General features: G+C 46.5%; 1 protein-coding gene across 1 annotated transcript in view; it reads right to left on the bottom strand.

Moving 5' to 3' along the window:
* Positions 1-20,256, bottom strand: part of CDCP1 (CUB domain containing protein 1) — an 82,256-nt gene extending 62,000 nt beyond the window's left edge. Inside the window, 1 exon segment of the mRNA XM_032238260.1 lies at positions 20,033-20,256. Coding sequence (XP_032094151.1) covers positions 20,033-20,108 — 76 coding nt within the window. The 5' untranslated portion in view covers positions 20,109-20,256.
* Between the last annotated feature and the right edge of the window lie 228 nt (positions 20,257-20,484).

Raw genomic sequence — 20,484 nt, 5'->3', positions numbered from 1 at the left:
TAAATCAACAGTGTAAGTCATAAGCTCTGGTTAGCTGAGAGCACATAAGACACAAGTCAGAGGGGAGTAACGTCAACGGAAAGTTAACACAGCGAGAGACCTTAGGGCAGGGTTGGACTCTCCCGCAGTGCACAGAGAAGACTGTTCAGGAAAGACAACGCTACTTCTCCTGTGCACTGCTTGAAGAGTCCAAGCATGGGATATACCCAAGCTAAATGTCACTAGGGTCGGGAGTACTCGAGTCAATGGTCTCTCTAGTCGAATGAATGCCCTGAAGAACTCGTCTCCCAAACGCTGCGTCCGCCAATGCGAACTTGTCTAATTTGTAATTCCGAACAAATTGAGACAGTGATGCCCATGTTGCCACCCTGCAGATTTCTTCTATGGATGCTTGAATCACCCAGGCTGCTGTGGATGCGGCGCTCCTTGTAGAGTGGGCCGTGATGTGGTGTGGCACCTGCTTAGACTGGAGCTGGTAGGCAAGGGCAGGCGCGCAACCATCGGCCGATGGTAGCAGAAGTGACCTTATGCCCTATAACGGCAGACTGAAATGATATGAAGAGGGATTCAGGCCACCGGAACAATGCCGTGCGCTTGATGTACTTGTGGATTGCCCTGCGCACATCTAGTTTGTGCCATCTGCGCTCCCTAGTCTGGAAGAATGACTTCCTGGCTCTGTTGGAACCAGGTGTTGACTTTGGGGATGAACAAAGAATCTAAGCAGAGAACAACTCTGTCGGGATGTATGAGGCATAGGTCCTCCCTGACTGACAGGCCAACCAGCTCTGAGATTCTTCGCACAGAGGTAATGGCGGTCAGAAAGACCGTTTTGAAAGTCAGGTGTTTCAAGTCACAGGATCGAAGGGGCTCGAATGGAGGGCTGATCAGTGCCCTCAAGACAGTATTCAATTCCCAGAACAGATAACGATGAACAACTGGAAGTCGCAAGTTGGTGGCCCCTTTTAGGAAACTGTGAACCCTGGGATGACATGCAAGGGAGAGGTGGTTGCTGGGGGCCAGGACTGTAGACAGCGCCACAACCTGTCACCAGAGCATGGTTGCCGCTAACCCTTGGTCCAATCCCTTCTGCAAAAAATCCAATATTTGGGGAATGGTGGCGGATGTGGGATTGATTAACTGTTGTGTGCACCACTTAGCGAATGTGGACCAGATGGCATCATAAATTCTGGTAGTCGATGTTGCCGAGAAGCCTGAATAGTTTGTATGACCTTACTGGAAAGCCTGTCTCTTTCTAGGAGGCCCCTCTCAAGTGCCAGACAGCTAATTGCAACCACTGGGACTCTGGATGTAATAGGGCCCTGGGGTTGAGAGAGATCTCCTCTGGAGGGATCCTCCACGGTTTGGCGATGGAGAGACTCACGAGGTCAGCAAACCATGCCTGTCTGGGCCAGAATGGCGCCATGAGGAACACCTCTGCTTGTTCCATTAGGATCTTGTGGATCACGCTGGAAAGGAGTGGTAGCAGCAGAAATGCGTAGAGCAGGCTGGGTGGCCAGTGGCAAAGAAGAGCGTTGATTCTTTCTGCTCTTGGGGACTGGAATCTGGAGAAAAAGCGAGGGAGATGTGTGTTCTCTGGGGTGGCAAATAGGTCAAATGACACAGGGCCAAACCTCTGCATGATCTTTAGGAAAAGGTCCGGGTGCAGGTGCCACTCAGAGTAATTGATTGTGGCCCTGCTCAGCCAGTCTGTCTGGACATTGTTCACCCCGAAGATGTGCTCCACTCAAAGAGATGACAGCTGTTTTTCTGCCCATTTCCCTAGATGTTCCGCCTCCACCATCAACAACTTGGAGCAGGTGCCCACCTGGCGGTTGACACGTGCCTTGATGGCCACATTGTCTGTGAGCAACATTACATGGTGACCTTGAATGGTCATCTGAAAATGTAGAAGAGCTAGCCTCACCGCTTTTAGCTTCTGCCAGTTTATGCTGTGCTTGAGATAATTGGTGGACCACCTGCCTTGTGCAACATGATTGTCAAGATGGGCTCCCCATCCGAATAATCTGGCGTCTGTGGGATGGTGAGACGATCTGGTTCACAGAAGAGACTGCCCTTGGTCAATGCAGGAGAGTGCCACCACTGCAGGGACTGTTGGACATTGAGTGGAACTGGAATCGGAGTGGGAGAGTTGCTGTTCTTGGCCCTTTGGTGGGGCAGAAGGCACCATTGTAGCTGTCGCGAGTGCAACCTTGCCCATAGCACTATTGACAGGCAAGAAATCATTTTGCTGAGGAGCTTTGATTACTGAACAATGGGAGCCAACCGCAAAGTCCGCACCTGGTACACCAGCTTTCTCTTGCTAGAGATCCGCTCCTGAGACAAGGAGACCTGGCAACTGACAGTGTCTATTATGGTGCCGAGATGCAGCAACCTGGTGGTGGGAGTGAGGTGGCTTTTTTCCAGATTGACAGAGAAGTCGTGGTCTTGAAGAACTCTCATCATCACCTGGAGGTCCCGGACTGCTTTTGATAGGACGATGACTGAATGAGAATGTTGTCCAAATACGCTTGAAGTCGAACTGGGCGTGACCTCGGGGATGCAACCACAGCTGCCAGAATCTTTGTAAATGTCCTGGAGGCCAATGACAGGCCAAACGGCAGAGCCCTGTACTGATAGTGCTTGCCTGCATAATAAAATCTCAGGAACTTGCGATTGGCTTTGCGGACTGGGATATGGATGTACGCATCTCAGAGATCTATCAATGTTAGCAGATCTCCTGGTCTGATGCAGCCCAGAATTGACTGGAGGGACTTTATCTTGAAGCATTTGTATGCTAGATGGTAATTTAACTTTTTTAGATCTAATATCCCCCTCCACCCTCCTGAGTTCTTTGGCACCAGGAACAGAATGGAGTAGAAACCTTCGTGTCCCGCTGGCACTAGTTCTATGGCCCTTATCTCCCGAAGGTGTTGGATCTCCTGCTCCGTCAGTGATCTTTTGGTTGGGAAGGAAGGGGTGGCACAGCGGAAAAAAGTGGCAGGGGGAGGGGAGATGAATTCCAGGGTAAGACCCAGTCGGATGGTTTGGAGTACCCATTGGTCGACGTGGTCTGCTCCCATCTTGCCTGGGACAACTACAGGCAGCATCCGATGGGAGCTAGGCTCTGGTTGTCACTTATAGCAACGGAACGGCCTAGAGCTGGAACGTATGGACGTTTCGAGAAGGACTGGTTGTGGCCCCTATCCCGAAATGGCTGATGGTCCTGGGACCGATCAGAACCCTGCACATATGGACGGTGAAATTGCCCCGAGCTGGTAGAAACTTCGAAAGCACGAAAGGACTGTTTTCTGAAGTATCCGGAGTCTTTGAGCTCCGCCTTTTTGGAAACACAAGGCCTGACCTTCTTTTTATCTTTGTTCTCAATGAGAACCGGGTCCAAGGCCTCACCAAAGAGTTTTGCCCCCTTGAAGGGAGCTGAGGCCAACTTCCACTTGGACCTCATATCGGCATTCCAGTGGTACATCCATAATAACCGTCGCATGGTGACATTGGACGCTAAGGCTCTTGATGCAAATTTTGCAGAATTAAGGGTAGCATTAGCCGTGTATTCTGCTGCCACCATAATCTTGTTTAGTTCCTGCCTTAACTTGGTGTTATCTGCAGGAAGTTTGGCGGCAAGGTGGCAGAGCCACAGAAGGGACGCCCTAGACATAAAGGATGCAGACGTGACTGTCTTTATGGCCCAAGCAGCTGCCTGATGGGTCTTATGACATGCTTTTTTTGATCTCATGTCCTCTGCTTTCAGACCATCTAAAAGATCGGGTGGCAAGACGGAGGAGGAGGTAAGAGCCTGCAGTGGCGGATCCACCTGAGGCAGTTTTAATAGATACTCCAAGGCAGCATCCACCATGTAAAGTTTCCTGTTGCATGGCTAGAGTACCAGGTTGGGCCCACTGGTGCTGCACAACATTCAGGAATAATTTGGGTACTGGAACTATCTCCTTAGCAACAACGGGCTCGTCAAAGAGCCTTTACCATGCTCAACTGTTTCAGGAGTGGCTTTGTCAGGTACAGAGGTCCCTAATCGGGTAGTCGTTTTGGCCTTCTTAATGATAGTCTTGAAGGAAGTCTGCTTAAATAAACCAGTGAAGGCTGGTTTATCTGGGATGGCCCCCTCATCCCCAGAGAATTCCTGCTCAGGCAAGACATCCTATCTACAGCAGAATCTTTGCTGTCCAGCAAAGAATGCAGGGAAGATGACCTGTGGATAGTGTATCAGGACTGACCTCCAATGGTGTTAGACCTGCGGGCACTCTTGGATTTTTGTTTGAGCTCCTCTGCAATGCCCAGGAAGATGGCCCTAGCTGTCACCTCTTGCATTTCTGCAGATAAGGCCGGACCCTGATCCTCTGCTGGGTGGGCCCGGTTTGTGGCCTGGGGTGGGGGATGCTGAGAACCAGGGGCAAGACTGGAGGAAGATTCTCCTCCGCCTCAAGCGAGCATTGGAATAGGTCAGCATTGTCTGCCATTGAAAGCCTGGGGGGACCCTGCAGATGCTATGGAAGCATCAGAGGAAAATTGCTGGTCCTCATCCTCACTGTCTGCTATGGACTGCTCAATGGCAACAGGGGATCAACTGAGTTGATTCCCTTATGGGGGGCTCCACAGTTGATATAGATTTGCATTGAGCCTTTTCAAATTCCTTTTTGAGGGCCTTCTGGCGCTATGACATCTTGTCCTGAGAACTGGCCTGTTTCTTCCCCCCCAGCCTGATGGTACCTGCAGAGTGCCTCTGAGGCCACCTTGCTGGCCTGTCTAGTAACCCCCCTACGGATTGAGAAAACTGGTTGGTTTGCCTCATCGGGGGTTCTCTCTGCCATGGTAGGAGCTATGGAATATCCTTGTCCAGGCAGATTCGCTGGATTCACCACCTGATAGACCAAGGGCTGTGTGGATGGTCCTGTGGAATGGAGCGAGGAGGCTGGCAGTGATGGTAGGCCAAGTCCACAAGGCATGAGCCCAACTGCTCCCAGCGCTCCACATGTGGCAAAGCAGGAGTATGGCCAGGAGTGGTCAAAAACTACTGCAGGTGCTCTGAAGAATAAGCCTCACAGATGGTGGGGAAGGAAACCCACCGGATGGCCAGACGGAGAGACCTCCGCAGCTCTCTGCTGAAGGCAGGGACAGTCGGACGGCAACAAGAAGGAGAAGCGGCAATTTGACTCTGTGTCCGACATGATGCAATTAGCAGCAACAAAATGGCTGCCGTGTTGAAAAGGTGGAAAACATCCAACTTAAAATTGCTCCCGCCTTCAATCAAGTCAGAAAATGGCCACTGCAACAAGAAATCCGATCAGAAGGCTTCCAAAACCGCTTCCGAAGCGATGGGCAAGAACGCAAGCAACAGGGTCCTTACACCACTGCCGCTGCACCCGAAAAATAGCTGATTGAGGGTGGCATCGGAACTCCAACCCACCCGTGTCGCCCTTGCCCGCCCAACAGCCGCGTGCACCCGGGCGAAGCCCAGAACATGTTGGCTCGCAGATCGATGGGATAGCAGAAGAAAAACTTTTTAAAACACTCATTGAACTGTATTCTTGCAAGGTAATTGGAATGAAGATGTAAATGCTAGTTTGGAGAGTCCAATCAAAGGTTTTTTATAGGAACCACGTTGCAACATGTCCACTGGGCTAGACTGAATTGAAAGAACCTGAGGTGCCAGCACCAGAGGTGTGGCTAAAGATCTTTCAATTCAGTCCAGGGCAGTCAGACAGAATTAACCCATGCTTGGACTCTCCAAGCAGCACACAGGAGAAAGGACTTTTTCACACTCAGGACTGTTGCAGCATCCCCATGGTCATGTGATCAAAATTCAGATGCTTGGCAACTGATTCATATTTATGAAGGTTGCCGTGTCCCAGAGTCATGTGATTGCCTTTTGCAAGCTTCTGACAAACAAAGTCAATGGGGGAGCCACATTTATTTAACAATTATGTTATTCTTAACAACTGCAACGATTTACTTAACAAGTATGGTAAAAAAGATCGTAAAATGAGCAAAATTCACTTAACAAATGTCTCACTTAACAACAGAAATTTTGGACTCAATTGAGTAAGTTAAGGGCTACCTGTAAAAGACAATCCCCCCATGTAAATGGCTGCTAGTCTATAGCTTCAATTTCTTTTTATTCCAAGTTTTCAATATAATTTTATATCTCCTTCTAGCCTCTTGATGGCGAACCTGTGGCATGCATGGTACACAGGTGGAATACACAGCTTTTTCTGTGGGAACGCGAGCCGTTGCCCCAGCTTAGCTCCACCGTGCATGTGCACGCACCACCTGCCAGCCAGTTGGTTTTTGAGTCTCTGCCATGCATGTGCGGGGTGCACACAAGGGGTCACAATGCGTGCATACATGGGGAGCAGGTGGAGTTGCTTGTAGCACCTTAAAACCTCAACTCTTGTGTCTATACGGTACTAAACTCTACTGTCTGACTGTTTGCAACTTTCAATTGGGAAATGTCATGATTCATAGGGCAATATTTTTTAATCAACATATCTCAAATGGGCTAATTTACAGAATCCATGCAAAATCCCATAGGATTAAAATTTGGCAAAGTTATGGCCACTTCAGTGTTGTTGCAGTCAGCAACAATCATGTGATCATTTCCAATGCTCCCAGCCATCTTTCAGTAATGAGTCAGTGGGGAAGTTGGCAGAAGTCAGAAGTTGCTCCAGCTTCCATTGCTATTTTGTCTGGAATTTTGTCATTCCATTTCTTTATTTAGGTAAGGAACTATACCTCTCTGAAATGATGATCCAACAGGTCATAAATTTCTAGTTGATACTAAAATGATGACGATTTGCAGAACTTGGAAAGATTTTAATCTCAAATTTAGATGAGCAAACTTGTGCCTTGAAATGAAAGAAAAGCTAGTTTATAGAAAATATGACAGCTGGATATATTATATTACCATTCATCTAAATTTGTTAGGGACTCCTTAATCCTGCAAGGATGGGAAATGGCTGCCAAGCTTCACCGCTTAGGCTTGCGAAAAATAAAATGAACAAAGCTTAGGGGACTAAGGCCTCAGACATTGCGAAAGAGGGGTTCCTGCAAGAGATCAACTTTCAGACAATTCAGGGAGGCAACTACTTGGGGGGGGGGGTGCCGCTTTCGGGCAGCTCCCGGATGGTGTTGCCGCCCTCAGTGGCTCCTGCGCTGGTCAGTGATGGCGTTGTGCGGACGGTGAAGATCTCAGCCCTGCCGCCGTGGAGAGCCGTTGGACTTGCGCTGGGCTGTGCCAGCGCGGTGGTTTGTGCTTCGTTCCGTGGAGGGGGTGGTGAGTTCTACAGCGATGTGTGCCGGGACTGAGTGGCTGGTTTTCTCTGCCACCACCGAAGCTCTTCTGGATGCCCCCCTTCCCTCTCGGCGTGGCTTTTTTTCTTCCCTGCTGTCGCCGCTGAGGGGCTTCCTGTCACCGACACTCTGCCTGCTTTGATCTTGGCCCCTGGGTCTCGCACCTGGCCCCTTTTGCTGCACCCACTGTTATCTGCTGCTGCCCCAGGAGTGCCACCTCAGACAGTGCCAGTCTTTGGACCATCTTACTTTCGGCTCCTCCAGTTTGGATAGGCGGTGCACCTGGGGATTGGGCGAATACCTCCCCCAGCGGCCACCATTTCTGGCCCCGACTGGAGCCTTTTTCACCTATTTTTCTTCCGGTTTATCCTTCAAATAATACCACCACTGCAGGGACTATGAAGATCGCTTGGCGTGCTGGCAGCTCCTGCAGTTTGTTTCTTGCTACATGCCCTCGACGGAAGGAAATGACGGAAAACGGTGCAGATGCGAGTGGGGATTTAGCGCCCCTTCCAACTGGCGCCCACCCACCCCCGGAGCCACTTCAGCCACCCCCAGACTCTGGACCTTCAGACCCTTTTTTACACCTTTCTGGACCCGCGGGAGAGAAGAGAGACCGAGGAATGCTTCCTCCTACGCCATTATTAGTCCCAGCTATTCGAACTTGCGCAAACCGCTTGAGCGAAATTTGAGATCTGTGTTAATCCTGCTGGTGGGAGTGTGTGCTGTGTGAATGATGATGAATGAACCCACTTTTAAATTAACTGATTTTTATATTATTGTATTTTGTATGTTTTAATGATTATAGTGGGGTATGTATGAGCAGAGTGTTTGTGTGGCATACATGAGAGGACTGAGAGTGCAGCCTGGTGCCCCCTCCACTGAGTGCAGAAGCAGAAGTGGATGGAGGCCCAGACCTGCCTCTCGTCCTAGAATGAATGATATGTGCGGCCTGCCTGGAAGAATGGGGGCCATGGGAGAGAGGGAAGGGTCTACGGGGATGGGGGCGAGTTGGGGCATCTTGGTTATGACCGGGAGAGGCAGATATGACGGGAGCTGCAGGGCTAGCCATTACCGGGGAAGAAGGACTCACTACGTTACAGCGATCCCTTGTTCCGGCCCTGCAAGCTCAACTCGAGGACGTGGTGACAAGAGAAGTCAGGGCCCTGGTCTCAGGTTGTTGCTGCTAAATGCCAGGTCTGTGATCCATAAAGCTCCCCTCGTCCGGGACATAATATTTGACGAGGAGGCAGACCTGGTATGTATTACTGAAACCTGGCTGGGCCATGAGGGAGGAGTCCCCCTCTCAAAAATGTGCCCAGAAGGGTTCCAGGTGCTTCACCAACCACGACACCAGTCAAGGGGTGGGGGAGTGGCAGTCATTATCCGAAGGTCTTTAGTTCCTCGCAGGATTCCTGCTCCAGAGATTGTGGGGTGTGAGTCCCTTCTCATGAAGTTGGACCTAGGGGTTCAAGTAGGCTTGTTTTTGATGTACCTACCTCCCAGCTGCATCACAACAGCCCTGCCTGCGCTCCTAGAGTCGATAATCGGGTTGGCGGTTGAGTTTCCCAGACTAATAGTACTGGGGGACTTCAACCTGCCATCCCTAGGTGAACGGTCTGATGGGGCTCAGAAGTTCATGGCTTCCATGACAACCATGGACTTGACCCAGGTAATTCAGAGTCCGACTCATAGATCGGGACACACGCTCGACCTTGTATTTCTCTTGGGGCAGTGGAGACGTGATCTTGAATTAAGGGGAATAGAGATCTCGCCCTTGTCATGGTCAGATCACTCCCTGCGGAGGCTTGACTTTTGGAAGCGACTCCCCCATTGCAGGGAGGTGGAACCGATTAAATGGTTCCGCCCCAGGCACCTGATGGACCCATTGGGATTTCAGAAGGAGCTTGGAGAGATACCTGACTCCCTTGCCCACAATCCAATGGAGTCCTTGGTCGCTGCCTGGAATACAGCAGCGACTGAGGCCCTGGATCGGATTGCGGCCTCTCCGCGGCAGTGGATCCAGGAGAGCACCTTGGTTTACCGAGGAACTCCGGGAGATGAAGTGCCAAAAGAGATGCCTAGAGTGACACTGGAAGGCTAGCAACTCCGAATCCGAACACTATTAAGAGCCTTCATTAGGACTTATTTAGTGGTGACAGGGGCGGCAAAATGTGCACATTTTTCCACTCTTATTGCATCCACAAAATCTCGCCCAGCCACCCTGTTTAGAATAACCCGCTCCCTCTTGAAGGGTGAGGACGCGGGGGAACCCTTACAGGCAAGGGCTGAGGAGTTTGCTCAGTTTCTGTCAGACAAAATCACTCAGATTCGGGCAGACCTTGACTCCACTTGGATAGCACCAGCAGAGATGCCGAGGGAGAGTCTTGATCAGATTTCCTGGAGTGAGTTCCAGCTTGTCACCCCTGAGGAAGTGGACAAGGCCATGGGAGCGATGAGTGCCTCCACTTGTTTCCTGGACCCGTGTCCCTCCTGACTGGTCTCGACCAGCAGGGACCCGTGTCCCTCCTGACTGGCTCCAGATGATTGTGAACGCGTCCTTGCAGGAGGGATCTTTCCCACAACCTTTGAAGGAAGCAGTGGTGAGACCCCTTCTCAAGAAGCCTTCTCTGGACCCAGCTATTCTTAAGAACTATCATCCGGTCTCCAACCTCCCTTTTCTGGGGAAGGTTGTTGAGAAAGTGGTGGCCCTTCAACTCTGACGGTCCTTGGATGAAACAGATTATCTAGATTCCTTTCAGTCTGGTTTCAGGCCTGGTTACTGCACCGAAACCACCTTGGTCGCACTGACCGATGATCTCTGGAGGGCCAGGGATAGAGGACATTCCTCTATCCTGGTGCTCCTTGACCTCTCAGCGGCCTTCGATACCATCGACCATGGTATCCTTCTGCGACGGCTGGAAGATGTGGGAGTGGGAGGCGCTGTTTTATGCTGGTTTTCCTCTTACCTCTCCGACAGGTCGCAGTCGGTGTTGGTTGGAGGGCAACCCCTAGGCCCCTCAAATATGGTGTGCCGCAGGGTTCGGTCTTGTCCCCCCTCCTATTTAATATCTACATGAAGTCACTGGGTGAGATCATTCATCGGCACGGGATTTAATACCATCATGCGGATGATACACAGCTGTATCTTTCCGCCCCATGCCAGCTCAGTGGAGCAGTGGACGTGATGTGCCAGCGCCTGGAATCTGTCAGGATCTGGATGGGAGTGAACAAACGTGCACTCAATCCTGACAAAACCGAGTGGCTGTGGATGCTGCCCCCCAAGGACAGTCCAGATAGTCCATCCCTAATCCTGGGGGGTGAAAATTTACACCCCTCAGAGAGGGTCCGCAACTTGGGAGTCCTCCTGGATTTGCAGCTGACATTAGAACACCACCTGTCAGCCGTGACCAGGGGGGCCTTTGCCCAGGTTCGCCTGGTGCACCAGTTGTGGCCCTATTTGAATCGGGAGGCACTTCAAACGGTCACTCACGCCCTCGTCACCTCAAGACTTGACTACTGTAATGCGTTTTACATGGGGTGCCCCTAAAAAGTGTTCGGAGATTACAATTAGTCCAGAATGCAGCCGCGCGAGCGATACTGGGTGTACCAAGATACACCCACGTTACACCCATCCTCCACGAGCTGCACTGGCTTCCCATTGGTCTCCGAACACGATTCAAGGTGTTGGTTATTACCTTTAAAGCCCTACATGGCCTTGGACCGGGATACCTGCGAGACCGCCTACTGCCGCATACCTCCTAATGGCCGATAAGATCGCACAGGGTGGGCCTTCTCCAGGTGCCGTCAACCAGACAATGTCGGCTGGCGGCACCCTGGGGGAGGGCCTTCTCTGTAGCCGCTCTGACCCTATGGAATGAACTACCCCCCGAGATCTGGACCCTGCCCACCCTCATGGCCTTCCGAAAGGCTATCAAAACCTGGCTATTCTGGCAGGCGTGGGGCTGTTGACCTCATGACTGAGGTCCAGGCCCGACTAGATTGGGTGTATGATGTGGTTTTTTAATTCTGTCTCCTCTGTTTTTTAATTCCTTTATTTTTTTAAAGTTTGCTTTCTGTAAGCCGCCCGGAGTCCTTTGAGATTGGGCGGCCTATAAATTTATTAAATACTAAATACTTAAATACTAACCTCATGCTTATAAATGGGAAGGAAGAAAAAGGGCGTTGGTGCTTACCTGATACGCCTCTTCTCTAAGTGGGGGGAGGAGTATCCAGATTCGGAGGAGGAGAGGTCCCAGCGGTCGGTGAAGTGCGCTAAGCACCCCCCCAGTGGGAGGAGCGCTGGGCCTATATTTAATTTTTGTGGAAGGAGCGCCCCCCTCTGCCCCCTCGAAAGGGCTGCTTCTGCTCCCTGACTCTCTGCTGCCTTTCTGGGTACCTCTGCCTAGCAGAGAATCCCCCCTGGTACTGCCTGTTCCCAGAGTACCCTGCCTCTGACCCCCTGAAGGAATCCTGACTCTGAAAGAAGGACCCAAAGTCTTGACCCTGGGAGTAGGAGCATCTGGGGTATGGAGCTGTCCTGAAGCTGGCCTTCTTCAGGGTGGTGGGCAGGACCTCTTCCTCTTGTCCTTGTTGTCGATCAGGAAGGGCTCTAGAGCCGAACCAAAGAGGGAGTCCCCTGTGAAGGGGGCCGATGCCAGGTGCCACTTGTGATGAACCTCCGCCTGCCAATGTCATAGCCACAGCAGCCTGCATGATACCACCAATGAAGCGATGCTCTGGAAGCAAACCTGGCTGCAGCTAAGGTGGCATCCAATGAAAACTGGATGGCTGCCACTAGCTTGTTGATGTCCTGATACAACCAGACATCTGCTATGGGGGTACATTGCTGGGAAAACACCTCCTGAGGGGCCGTGAATTCCAGGACTGACAAACCACTGCCTGGGGGTCATTTAGACCAGAACTTTCTTGGAGAGAAGGTGAAAAAAGAGCAGTGTCTAGAACGGTCAAGAGGGAAGAAACGGGTTTCCCGAAAGCCAGAGACTAGCTCCATGACCAGGCGATGGCGGAGGCAGACATAAAATGTTTATCACATTTCCGGTTTGGCATCACGCCGGTGCAAGCTACCAACAGATCCTCTGCTAGGTTCGCCCGACCTTTTGCACGAGCGTGGCTGTAGCAGGCAAGGTCTTTTCGAGGTGCGAGGACCAGTGGAGAGGGGAAGCATCGGAGCAGTGGAGGGAGAAAGGCGATCTCCCCCACGAAGCGAGAGGCTCCCTCAGATCGAGTGCAAAGGAGGTCGGCTGATTAATGGCTGACCAGAAGACGTGACTGCCATCCTTTAACAAGGAAGGGAAAGACAGCTGCAGGGAACATATCGGATTGGAAGACGGTAAACGAAAGACCTTGATTTAAGAACCTAAATTTGAAGAAATTAATAATCTAATTGTTCTGAGCAAGTGGGTGCATTGAGCTGAAGCGGCGAAGAAAGACGGACAGGGAAAGATTTAAGAGAGCTGAGAGGCAGATCGGATAGAGAAGGACTGAGTTTTTGAATATTTAAATTTGGAGGATTAACAGTGGGCGAGACGGTGAAGAGAAAGACAGTCGGTTGGATCTGTCCTCCTCGTGGGAAAAAGGGGGGAAAGATCTGCGAGTCACGAGGGTTTGAATCAGCTTTAAAACTCTGGTGAGGCGGTGCTGAGGCATACTGATAGAGGCAACAGAAGGGCGACACCTTGAAAGCAAAAACTGAGCGCCGGGGGGAAAAAAAACACATCTCCCCTGCCTCTTTCTTTACCTCATTGACAACAAGAAGTGATTAATGGGTGAGCTTTGAAACGACTATCGTGAGCTCTTACCTCTCCCGTCTCTTGACTCTCCACACTGAAACGTTTTCTCCCTATCTAGTGGACGCCACTTAGATACTATAGAACTGTTCTACTGGATACTGTATAGTACTGCCCTAATTTAACTATCTTTCTTTTTTTGGGGTGTTCATTATAGTGGATTGATTGTTGTTGAACAACACACTGAGACTTGGGTAACTGATATATTGTTAACATTACTGTCTAGATACCTAACTCATTGGTTAATCAATTAATTAATTAAGTATAAATTATTCAAAAAGTTTATAGTTTATAGTTTATAGATTAATGTAATAGAATTGTATAAATACTCTAACAGCAGCTAGAAGGTACTGGAACTACAGATCAAAGGGGGAGAGCTGAATTAAGTTAAATGGCAACAAGAATAGTAACCTTAACTAAAGGAAGCAAAAAACAAACTTCTCTATCCACTCCGGTGAGGGAAAAGTCGCCTGAGGGCAGGCAGACGGGAGATAAGACAGCCTCAACTTCACAAGGCCAGGAGGTAACAATGGACTCTCTACAGGAAGCAATATTGAAGATGAATGAAAACATCACCAAAGGCCTGGAGGGAGTAAAGAACGAAATGAGTGAAGTCAAAAATAATATGGGGAGGATTGAAGAGTGTGTAGGCAGAGTGTCCAGGCAGCTTTGTCAAGGAATGAACAGGAAATAAAAGAAGTTAGGGAAAAAATGGAAATAGCAGAAAAAAGAATAGATAAGACAGAGGATAGACTGGAATCCATAAACACAGATCTGGAGGAGGCCATCCTCCACCTAGAATTAGAGAGATCAGCATTTTATTTGAGACTACAAAATGTAGAAGAAGCGAGAGATGAAAATCTTCGGGAGCTGATTGCAGAAATTCTGGGACTAGTTCTTGACAGGCCCAAAAATGAGGTCATTAACGAATTGGATGAAGTTTACAGAATTAACACAAGCTTTGCAAGACGTCATCGACTTCCAAGGGAGATCCATGTGAGGGTTCTAAGAAGACAATTGAGAGAGGATATTTTAAGCACAATAAGAGGGGACTCACTAACATATAAAGGTAAAGAAATTCTTATCTTAAAGCAGATCCCCCGGAGAGTTAGAGAGAAGAGAAGGAAATATAACTTCCTCTCCTCACAATTAAATAGACATAGAATCCTGTTTCGATGGCTCCTTCCGGAAGGAATGCTAGTAACATGTTGGGAAAAGAAGTACCGGATAGACACCTTGGAGAAAGCTCAAGAATTCCAGGAACTTTTATTTGCAGACGAAGAGAGGTTTAATAAAGAAGGAACCTCAAGTAGAAGACAGGAAGATACTATAACTGGAGGGGCGAGAGATGAGAGAGGTCAGAGAGCGAGAGAGATATGGCAGAGAAGAATCAAGAGCAAGGTCACCAATTGAGACAAGATCTAAAGGTGCCCTCAAAGCAAACAATATGTAAAGGAGTTGAGGAATGGGAAACGAATATACTATCAGCAAATATAAATGGTCTTAACATAACATCAAAAAGAAAACGTGTACTGTTGGATTTATTGAAACAAAAGTTAGATGTAATCTGTCTTCAGGAAACCCACATTAAAGAGAACTATAATAATCTGTTGAAATGCCCAAAATTAGGTAAAGCATTTTGTTCGTCAGCACAAACTAGAAAAAGGGGAATTGTGATGTATATAAAAGAATGGTTGAACCCAAAATTAATATATGCAGATAAAGAGGGTAGAATATTAATGGTGGAGATAACGAATGGTGGGAAAAAAATTTTACTAGTTGGAATTTATGCCCCAAACCAAAAACAAGAAAGATTCTATGTAAATTTACGCAAGAGGATAAATGAAATAAAGTGGCAAAATATATGTATTCTAGGGGACTTCAACGCAGTAGTAGACGGTAAAATGGATTACAAGGGTATACACAAGAAAAGTACTAGAAGGAAACCACCGACTGCCTATGCAAATATGGTGAAGGAACTAGACCTCTATGATGTCTGGCGAACAATGAATGACAAGATACAACAGTACACATTCTACTCTCAACCACATAATTCTTGGTCCCGTATTGATATGGTCTGGTCAAACCCGGCACTACTTATGGATACTGTAAATATTGAAATAACAACAAACAAGTGGGCCGACCATCATCCAGTCTTATGGCAATGGAAAGGAAAGACAAGGATAAAACCTAGGTGGACACTAAACCAGAACATATTACAAGAGAAACAATTTGTACCATCAATAGAAAAGGAATTGGGATACTTTTTCAAAGAAAACGGTAAAGAGCAGACATCAATACAAAATGTCTGGGATAAGATGAAGGCAGTCGTGAGGGGAACATCAATAGTCTATATAGCAAGAAGAAATAAAATGCATAGGGAAAAACTTAATACATTGAACAAAGAATTAAGAGAGATAGAACTGCTGATTCAGAAAGAGCCAGACAATATTAAATACAGGGAAAAAGGAGAGTTAATTAAACACCAAATAAATCTGATCTCTCAAGAGGAAGTAGCACAAAACATTAAAAGAATGAAGCAGAACTATTTTGAACACGCAAATAAAACTGGGAGATGGCTGGCTCACAAAATAAGAAAAGATGATGCAAAAAGAACTATTAAACAACTGAGGGATGAGGAGGGGAACTTGAAACAGGAAATAGGGGAGAAGAAAAAGATTTACAGAACTACTATAAGAAACTATATGAACCGGACGAAATTAGTGAACAAGACATTAGAAAATACCTAATAGAACAGAAACTTCCAGTCTTGCCGGAGGAGATGAGAGAGATGCTTGACAAGGAAATTACACAAGAGGAATTGAAAAAGGCCATTCAAAAACAAAAAAACAATAAAACACCTGGTCCAGATGGGCTTCCGTCGGAAATCTATAAAAAACTCCAAAATACCGTAGAAGACAAATTATTAGAATTATTTAATGAGGCACTACAAAACGGTAAGGTTCCAAAATCATGGGGGGAAGCTTTCATTACCCTAATACCAAAGGAAGAGGTGGATAGTAGTAAAATTCAAAACTATAGACCTATATCCTTGTTAAACGCGGATTACAAATTTTTTATATCAATTTTGGCGGAAAGATTAAAAATAATATTAAATCAAAACATCCATTCGGACCAAAACAGCTTTCTCTCTAAAAGACACATTTGGAACAATACAAGAATAATAATTAACACCTTGGAATTCTACGAAACAAGATCTGAGAAACAATTAGCATTAATTTTTGTCGATGCGCAGAAAGCATTCGATAACTTAGATTGGAATTTTTTAATCACACAACTAAAAATGATGAAATTCGGCAACAAATTTATTAAGATTATAGAAACTATATATTCACAGCAATTAACAAACATTATAATTAATGGAGAATTAACAGAGAGGGTACGAATCGGAAAGGGTGTTAGACAAGGGTGTCCGCTCTCCCCATTACTATTTATTATGTCGTTAGAGGTACTCCTAAATCAGATAAGATTAAATCAGGAAATTAGGGGTTTGACCATAAAAAAAGAACAATATAAAATACAGGCCTTCGCTGACGACATGGTCTTTATTGTGGAAGACCCTCTAATCTCAGGACCGAAATTAATGAAGGACATTGAGGACTTTGGGCGTGTGGCCGGATTAAAAATAAATAAGGAAAAAACAAAAATGATTATAAAGAACTTTCCCAAAAAACAGATAGAAGAACTAGAGAAAGCAATGGAATTAAAGGTAACTAAAAAGGTAAAATACTTAGGGATTTGGCTATCTGCGAAATGCTCTTCTATAAAAGAAGATAACTATGATAAACTATTACGAAACATTCAAAAAGATTTTAAAAATTGGTCGAAGCTACAAATATTGTTGATGGGAAGAATCGCAGTAATGAAGATGAATGTCTTGCCAAAAATACTCTATTTATTTCAAACGGCACCGGTCAAATTAGGAGAAAATTTTTATAACAATTTGGATAAAATGGTACGAAATTTTGTGTAGAATGGCAAAAAGCCTAGAATAAAATATAAGCATCTTCAAGATAAAAGAGCGCAAGGTGGAATGGGCCTACTGGAATGGAAAGCATATCATCAAGCAGCAACAACAATGTGGATAAAGGAGTGGGTAATGTTAACCAACAAAAGAATCCTAACGATAGAGGGCCATGACTTGCAATGGGGGTGGCACAATTACTTATGGTGTGAGGGAAATAATATTTAAAAACTCCCTCTTCAAGATCTCTTCTCCAGCACAATTCCCCTCCCAAATACCATAAAACCCCTCCCTCCCCGTTACTATGGCTGCTGATAGCAAGCAAATGATATAGAGGCTGACAGCTGGAAGGACATGCACGATCTCAACGGCGAACAGCTGATGAGCAGCTGTGTTGCACTGCCGCAGAAGCACAACACAGCAGCAGCCATGAGGTGACCACACTTGGCGCCTGCTGCACCTCAAAAATAATAAGACCTCCCCGAAAATAAGGCCAACGCACTTATTTCGGGGGGTGTCAAAAGAACATAAGACCATGTCTTATTTTTGGGAAAACATGGTAGTCACTGTACAAAGTTCAGTGGACCAAAAAGTGACTCATGACTGTTTTTTAAACTTACAACTGTTGCAGCATCATGTGATCAAAATTCAGACCCTTGGCAACTAGTTTATATTTATGACAGCTGCAATGTCCTGTAATCGCCTTTTGTGACCTTCTGACAAAGTCAATGGGAAAGCCTGTTTCACTTAACAACCATATTACTAATTTAACAACTGCAGTGATTCACTTAATGTCTCATTTGGCAACATAAATTTTGGGCTCAAAAATTCTAATTTACTAGGTCCATTGTTCCACACTTCCTATATTCAACAAATGAGATTTCTGTAATGAAAGCCTATCAGATCTGTTTTCTAGGGCAACAGCTAAGTTATACCCTTCCATTAAAATAAACAAGCTGTAATATAGCCTCTATCCCATCCTAATGTAATAATCATATATTACAAAGCCACAGTTTAGGCGACTTCAGAAAAGCGTTTGGAGGGCGAAAAACGGTTGAAAATGAAAGCCAAAGTCAGCTGGCCAGCGCGCGCATGCGTGCTGGAGCTGACAGGGCAATGCCTCACATGCCCTAACAAATGGCTCCGCGTGCCTGTGGCACTCATGCCATAGGTTCGCCAACACGGAACTAGGTCATTATGATTTATTAAACAACCAAAGTTAAATAAATCATGGCTTAATCTAACATGTTAACTAGTCTTTTCCATGTTCCAAAGGAACAATACAGAAAGGAATTAAGCAACTAAAATATCTGGGAATTGTTAATTGTCTATAAAACATTTTTTCTTGTTTAGCTATAAGTTCTCTTAAGAAATAAAGGACAAACTATGCAAGGCCCAGAAATGGAGGAATTAGATGTTGTTAACATTTGGGAACAATAAATACTACTTATCTTCCCCAGGGTGCAGTCCTACAAACAATTCCCATTGGCCACACTCAAAAGGGAATGATGAAAGTTTGTAATCCAATACAAGTATTCCTCGACTTACCACAATTGAGCCCAAAATTTCTGTTGTTAAGTGAGACAATTGTTAAGTTCCCCATTTTGCAATCTTTCTTGTCACAGTTGTTAAGTGACTCACCTCAGTTGTTAAATTAGGTAACAAAGTTGTTAAGTGAACCTAGCTCCCCCATTGCTTGTCAGGTCACAATGACCATGGGATATTGCAAACTGCTATAAATGTGAACCAGTTGCCAAGCATATGAATTGTAATCATGGGGATGTTGCAACTGTCATAAATGTGAAAAATTGTCATGTCACTTTTTTCAGTGCTATTGTAATTTGAAGTCACTAAGTCGAGGGGTACCTATACCTTTTAAGGGCACTATGTTAGAATGAGTAATCTACGACAGAGGCCTCTCACTGCTCTGTGAATTCCATCTATAGAATCATTTGTGGTTACTTGTGAGCAGCAACTGTCTGAACTTTCAAATGGTGAATATCTCCAAATATAGAACAGAGTTAAGATTCTTAGTCTATATACTAACAGCCAGTTTTTCCAATCTAAACATTGTGGGTAGATAGCTGAAGTGACAAAAAAATCAAAAGAAGGCTGGTAGCACTTTTTTCGACTTACAAAATTTATTAAAAAGCATAAGATTTAGTGAGCTGCAGACTAATGTTTTCAGACTTCTAAACCCTTTCCCCATAGTAGAATTTATCATGTGTGTACAATAAATCCAGGTTGCAACAACGTATCATCACAGCAATGCATTCAGAAATTGCCTAAAGATATAATTTGGAAAATGAACAGATCCCGGACTCCAACCTACAAAAGAATATCTAAAAGAATAAGAAATTAAGCTAAGTAAGAAAAGCACTCTAAAAGACTGAAAGCAGTCTTTTAGGAAAGTCAAGGACCACCATCAATTCAGATTCAAGAGATAAAATTTCAGGGACGGAAGTATAAATAGATTTTATACCACTATCTAGGTTCAGATGATACCTCTTTACTTCAATTGTGTCATTACCTTAAGAATTTGGTCTTCTAAGCCCTAATGGCTATTGAAAGCAGCCACATGAGAACGCAACCAGCGAATCATGTTCTCAAAGTAGTAAAAAAGGGAACCGTGCGATTAATAGAAAAAACTTCCTAGATATATTTCAAAAACGAAAACTTCTAATCAACCAGCGCGAGCGTCAGCACTCTTTTAAAATGTCGATAATAAAAAGCGTCAAAAGATAAAGAGCACCCAGATAATGTGTTCTCCACCCACCCGTCCAATGCCACCGTCCAGGCTTCCAGAATATACTCCCGTTCCCTTCAGCTCAGCGAAACAGCAGCACGATTCGCCTTCCACCCCTCCCAGAGAACACGCGGAGGAGGAAAGGAAAAGAAGTACCCGATCCCCGCTTACCTGCCTTTAGTAGGGCCAACACTGCAGCGAACATAAGCCTGGCCAGCGGCAGTGCGACCCACCACGCCTCACCCATCTCCACGCGTTTGTTCCGCGGTTGCAACGGACTTGCCCTAAATTCAGTAGCTGCGGCCCTTGCAAGCTAAATTGCCTACTTGTGGATCACGCAGCTGCAAGAACTCCTAGCAACTTCGACGATCTCCTCTTCCTCCTCCGGGTAGTCAGACAGGAGGCACCGCCAACCCCTCCCACTCTCCTCCCTCATCCCGATCCCCAGGTAAAACTCCTCCTCTTACTTAATGAGAAAGTCCAAAGCGCTAGCCGACGCCTCTCGTACTGTGGCAAGTGATGAGGAAATCGCACCTCTTTCCTCAACCTCGATTTCCTGTCCATCCCCGCCTTAAGATTAGATATCATTTCACTTTGAGGAAACCTGTCCAGTACAAAGGAGG

This window comes from Thamnophis elegans, chromosome Z (assembly GCF_009769535.1).
Source record: "Thamnophis elegans isolate rThaEle1 chromosome Z, rThaEle1.pri, whole genome shotgun sequence".
NCBI lineage: Eukaryota > Metazoa > Chordata > Lepidosauria > Squamata > Colubridae > Thamnophis > Thamnophis elegans.
Note: the sequence above shows the minus strand (reverse complement) of the source record. Positions and strands in the feature narration are given on the sequence as shown.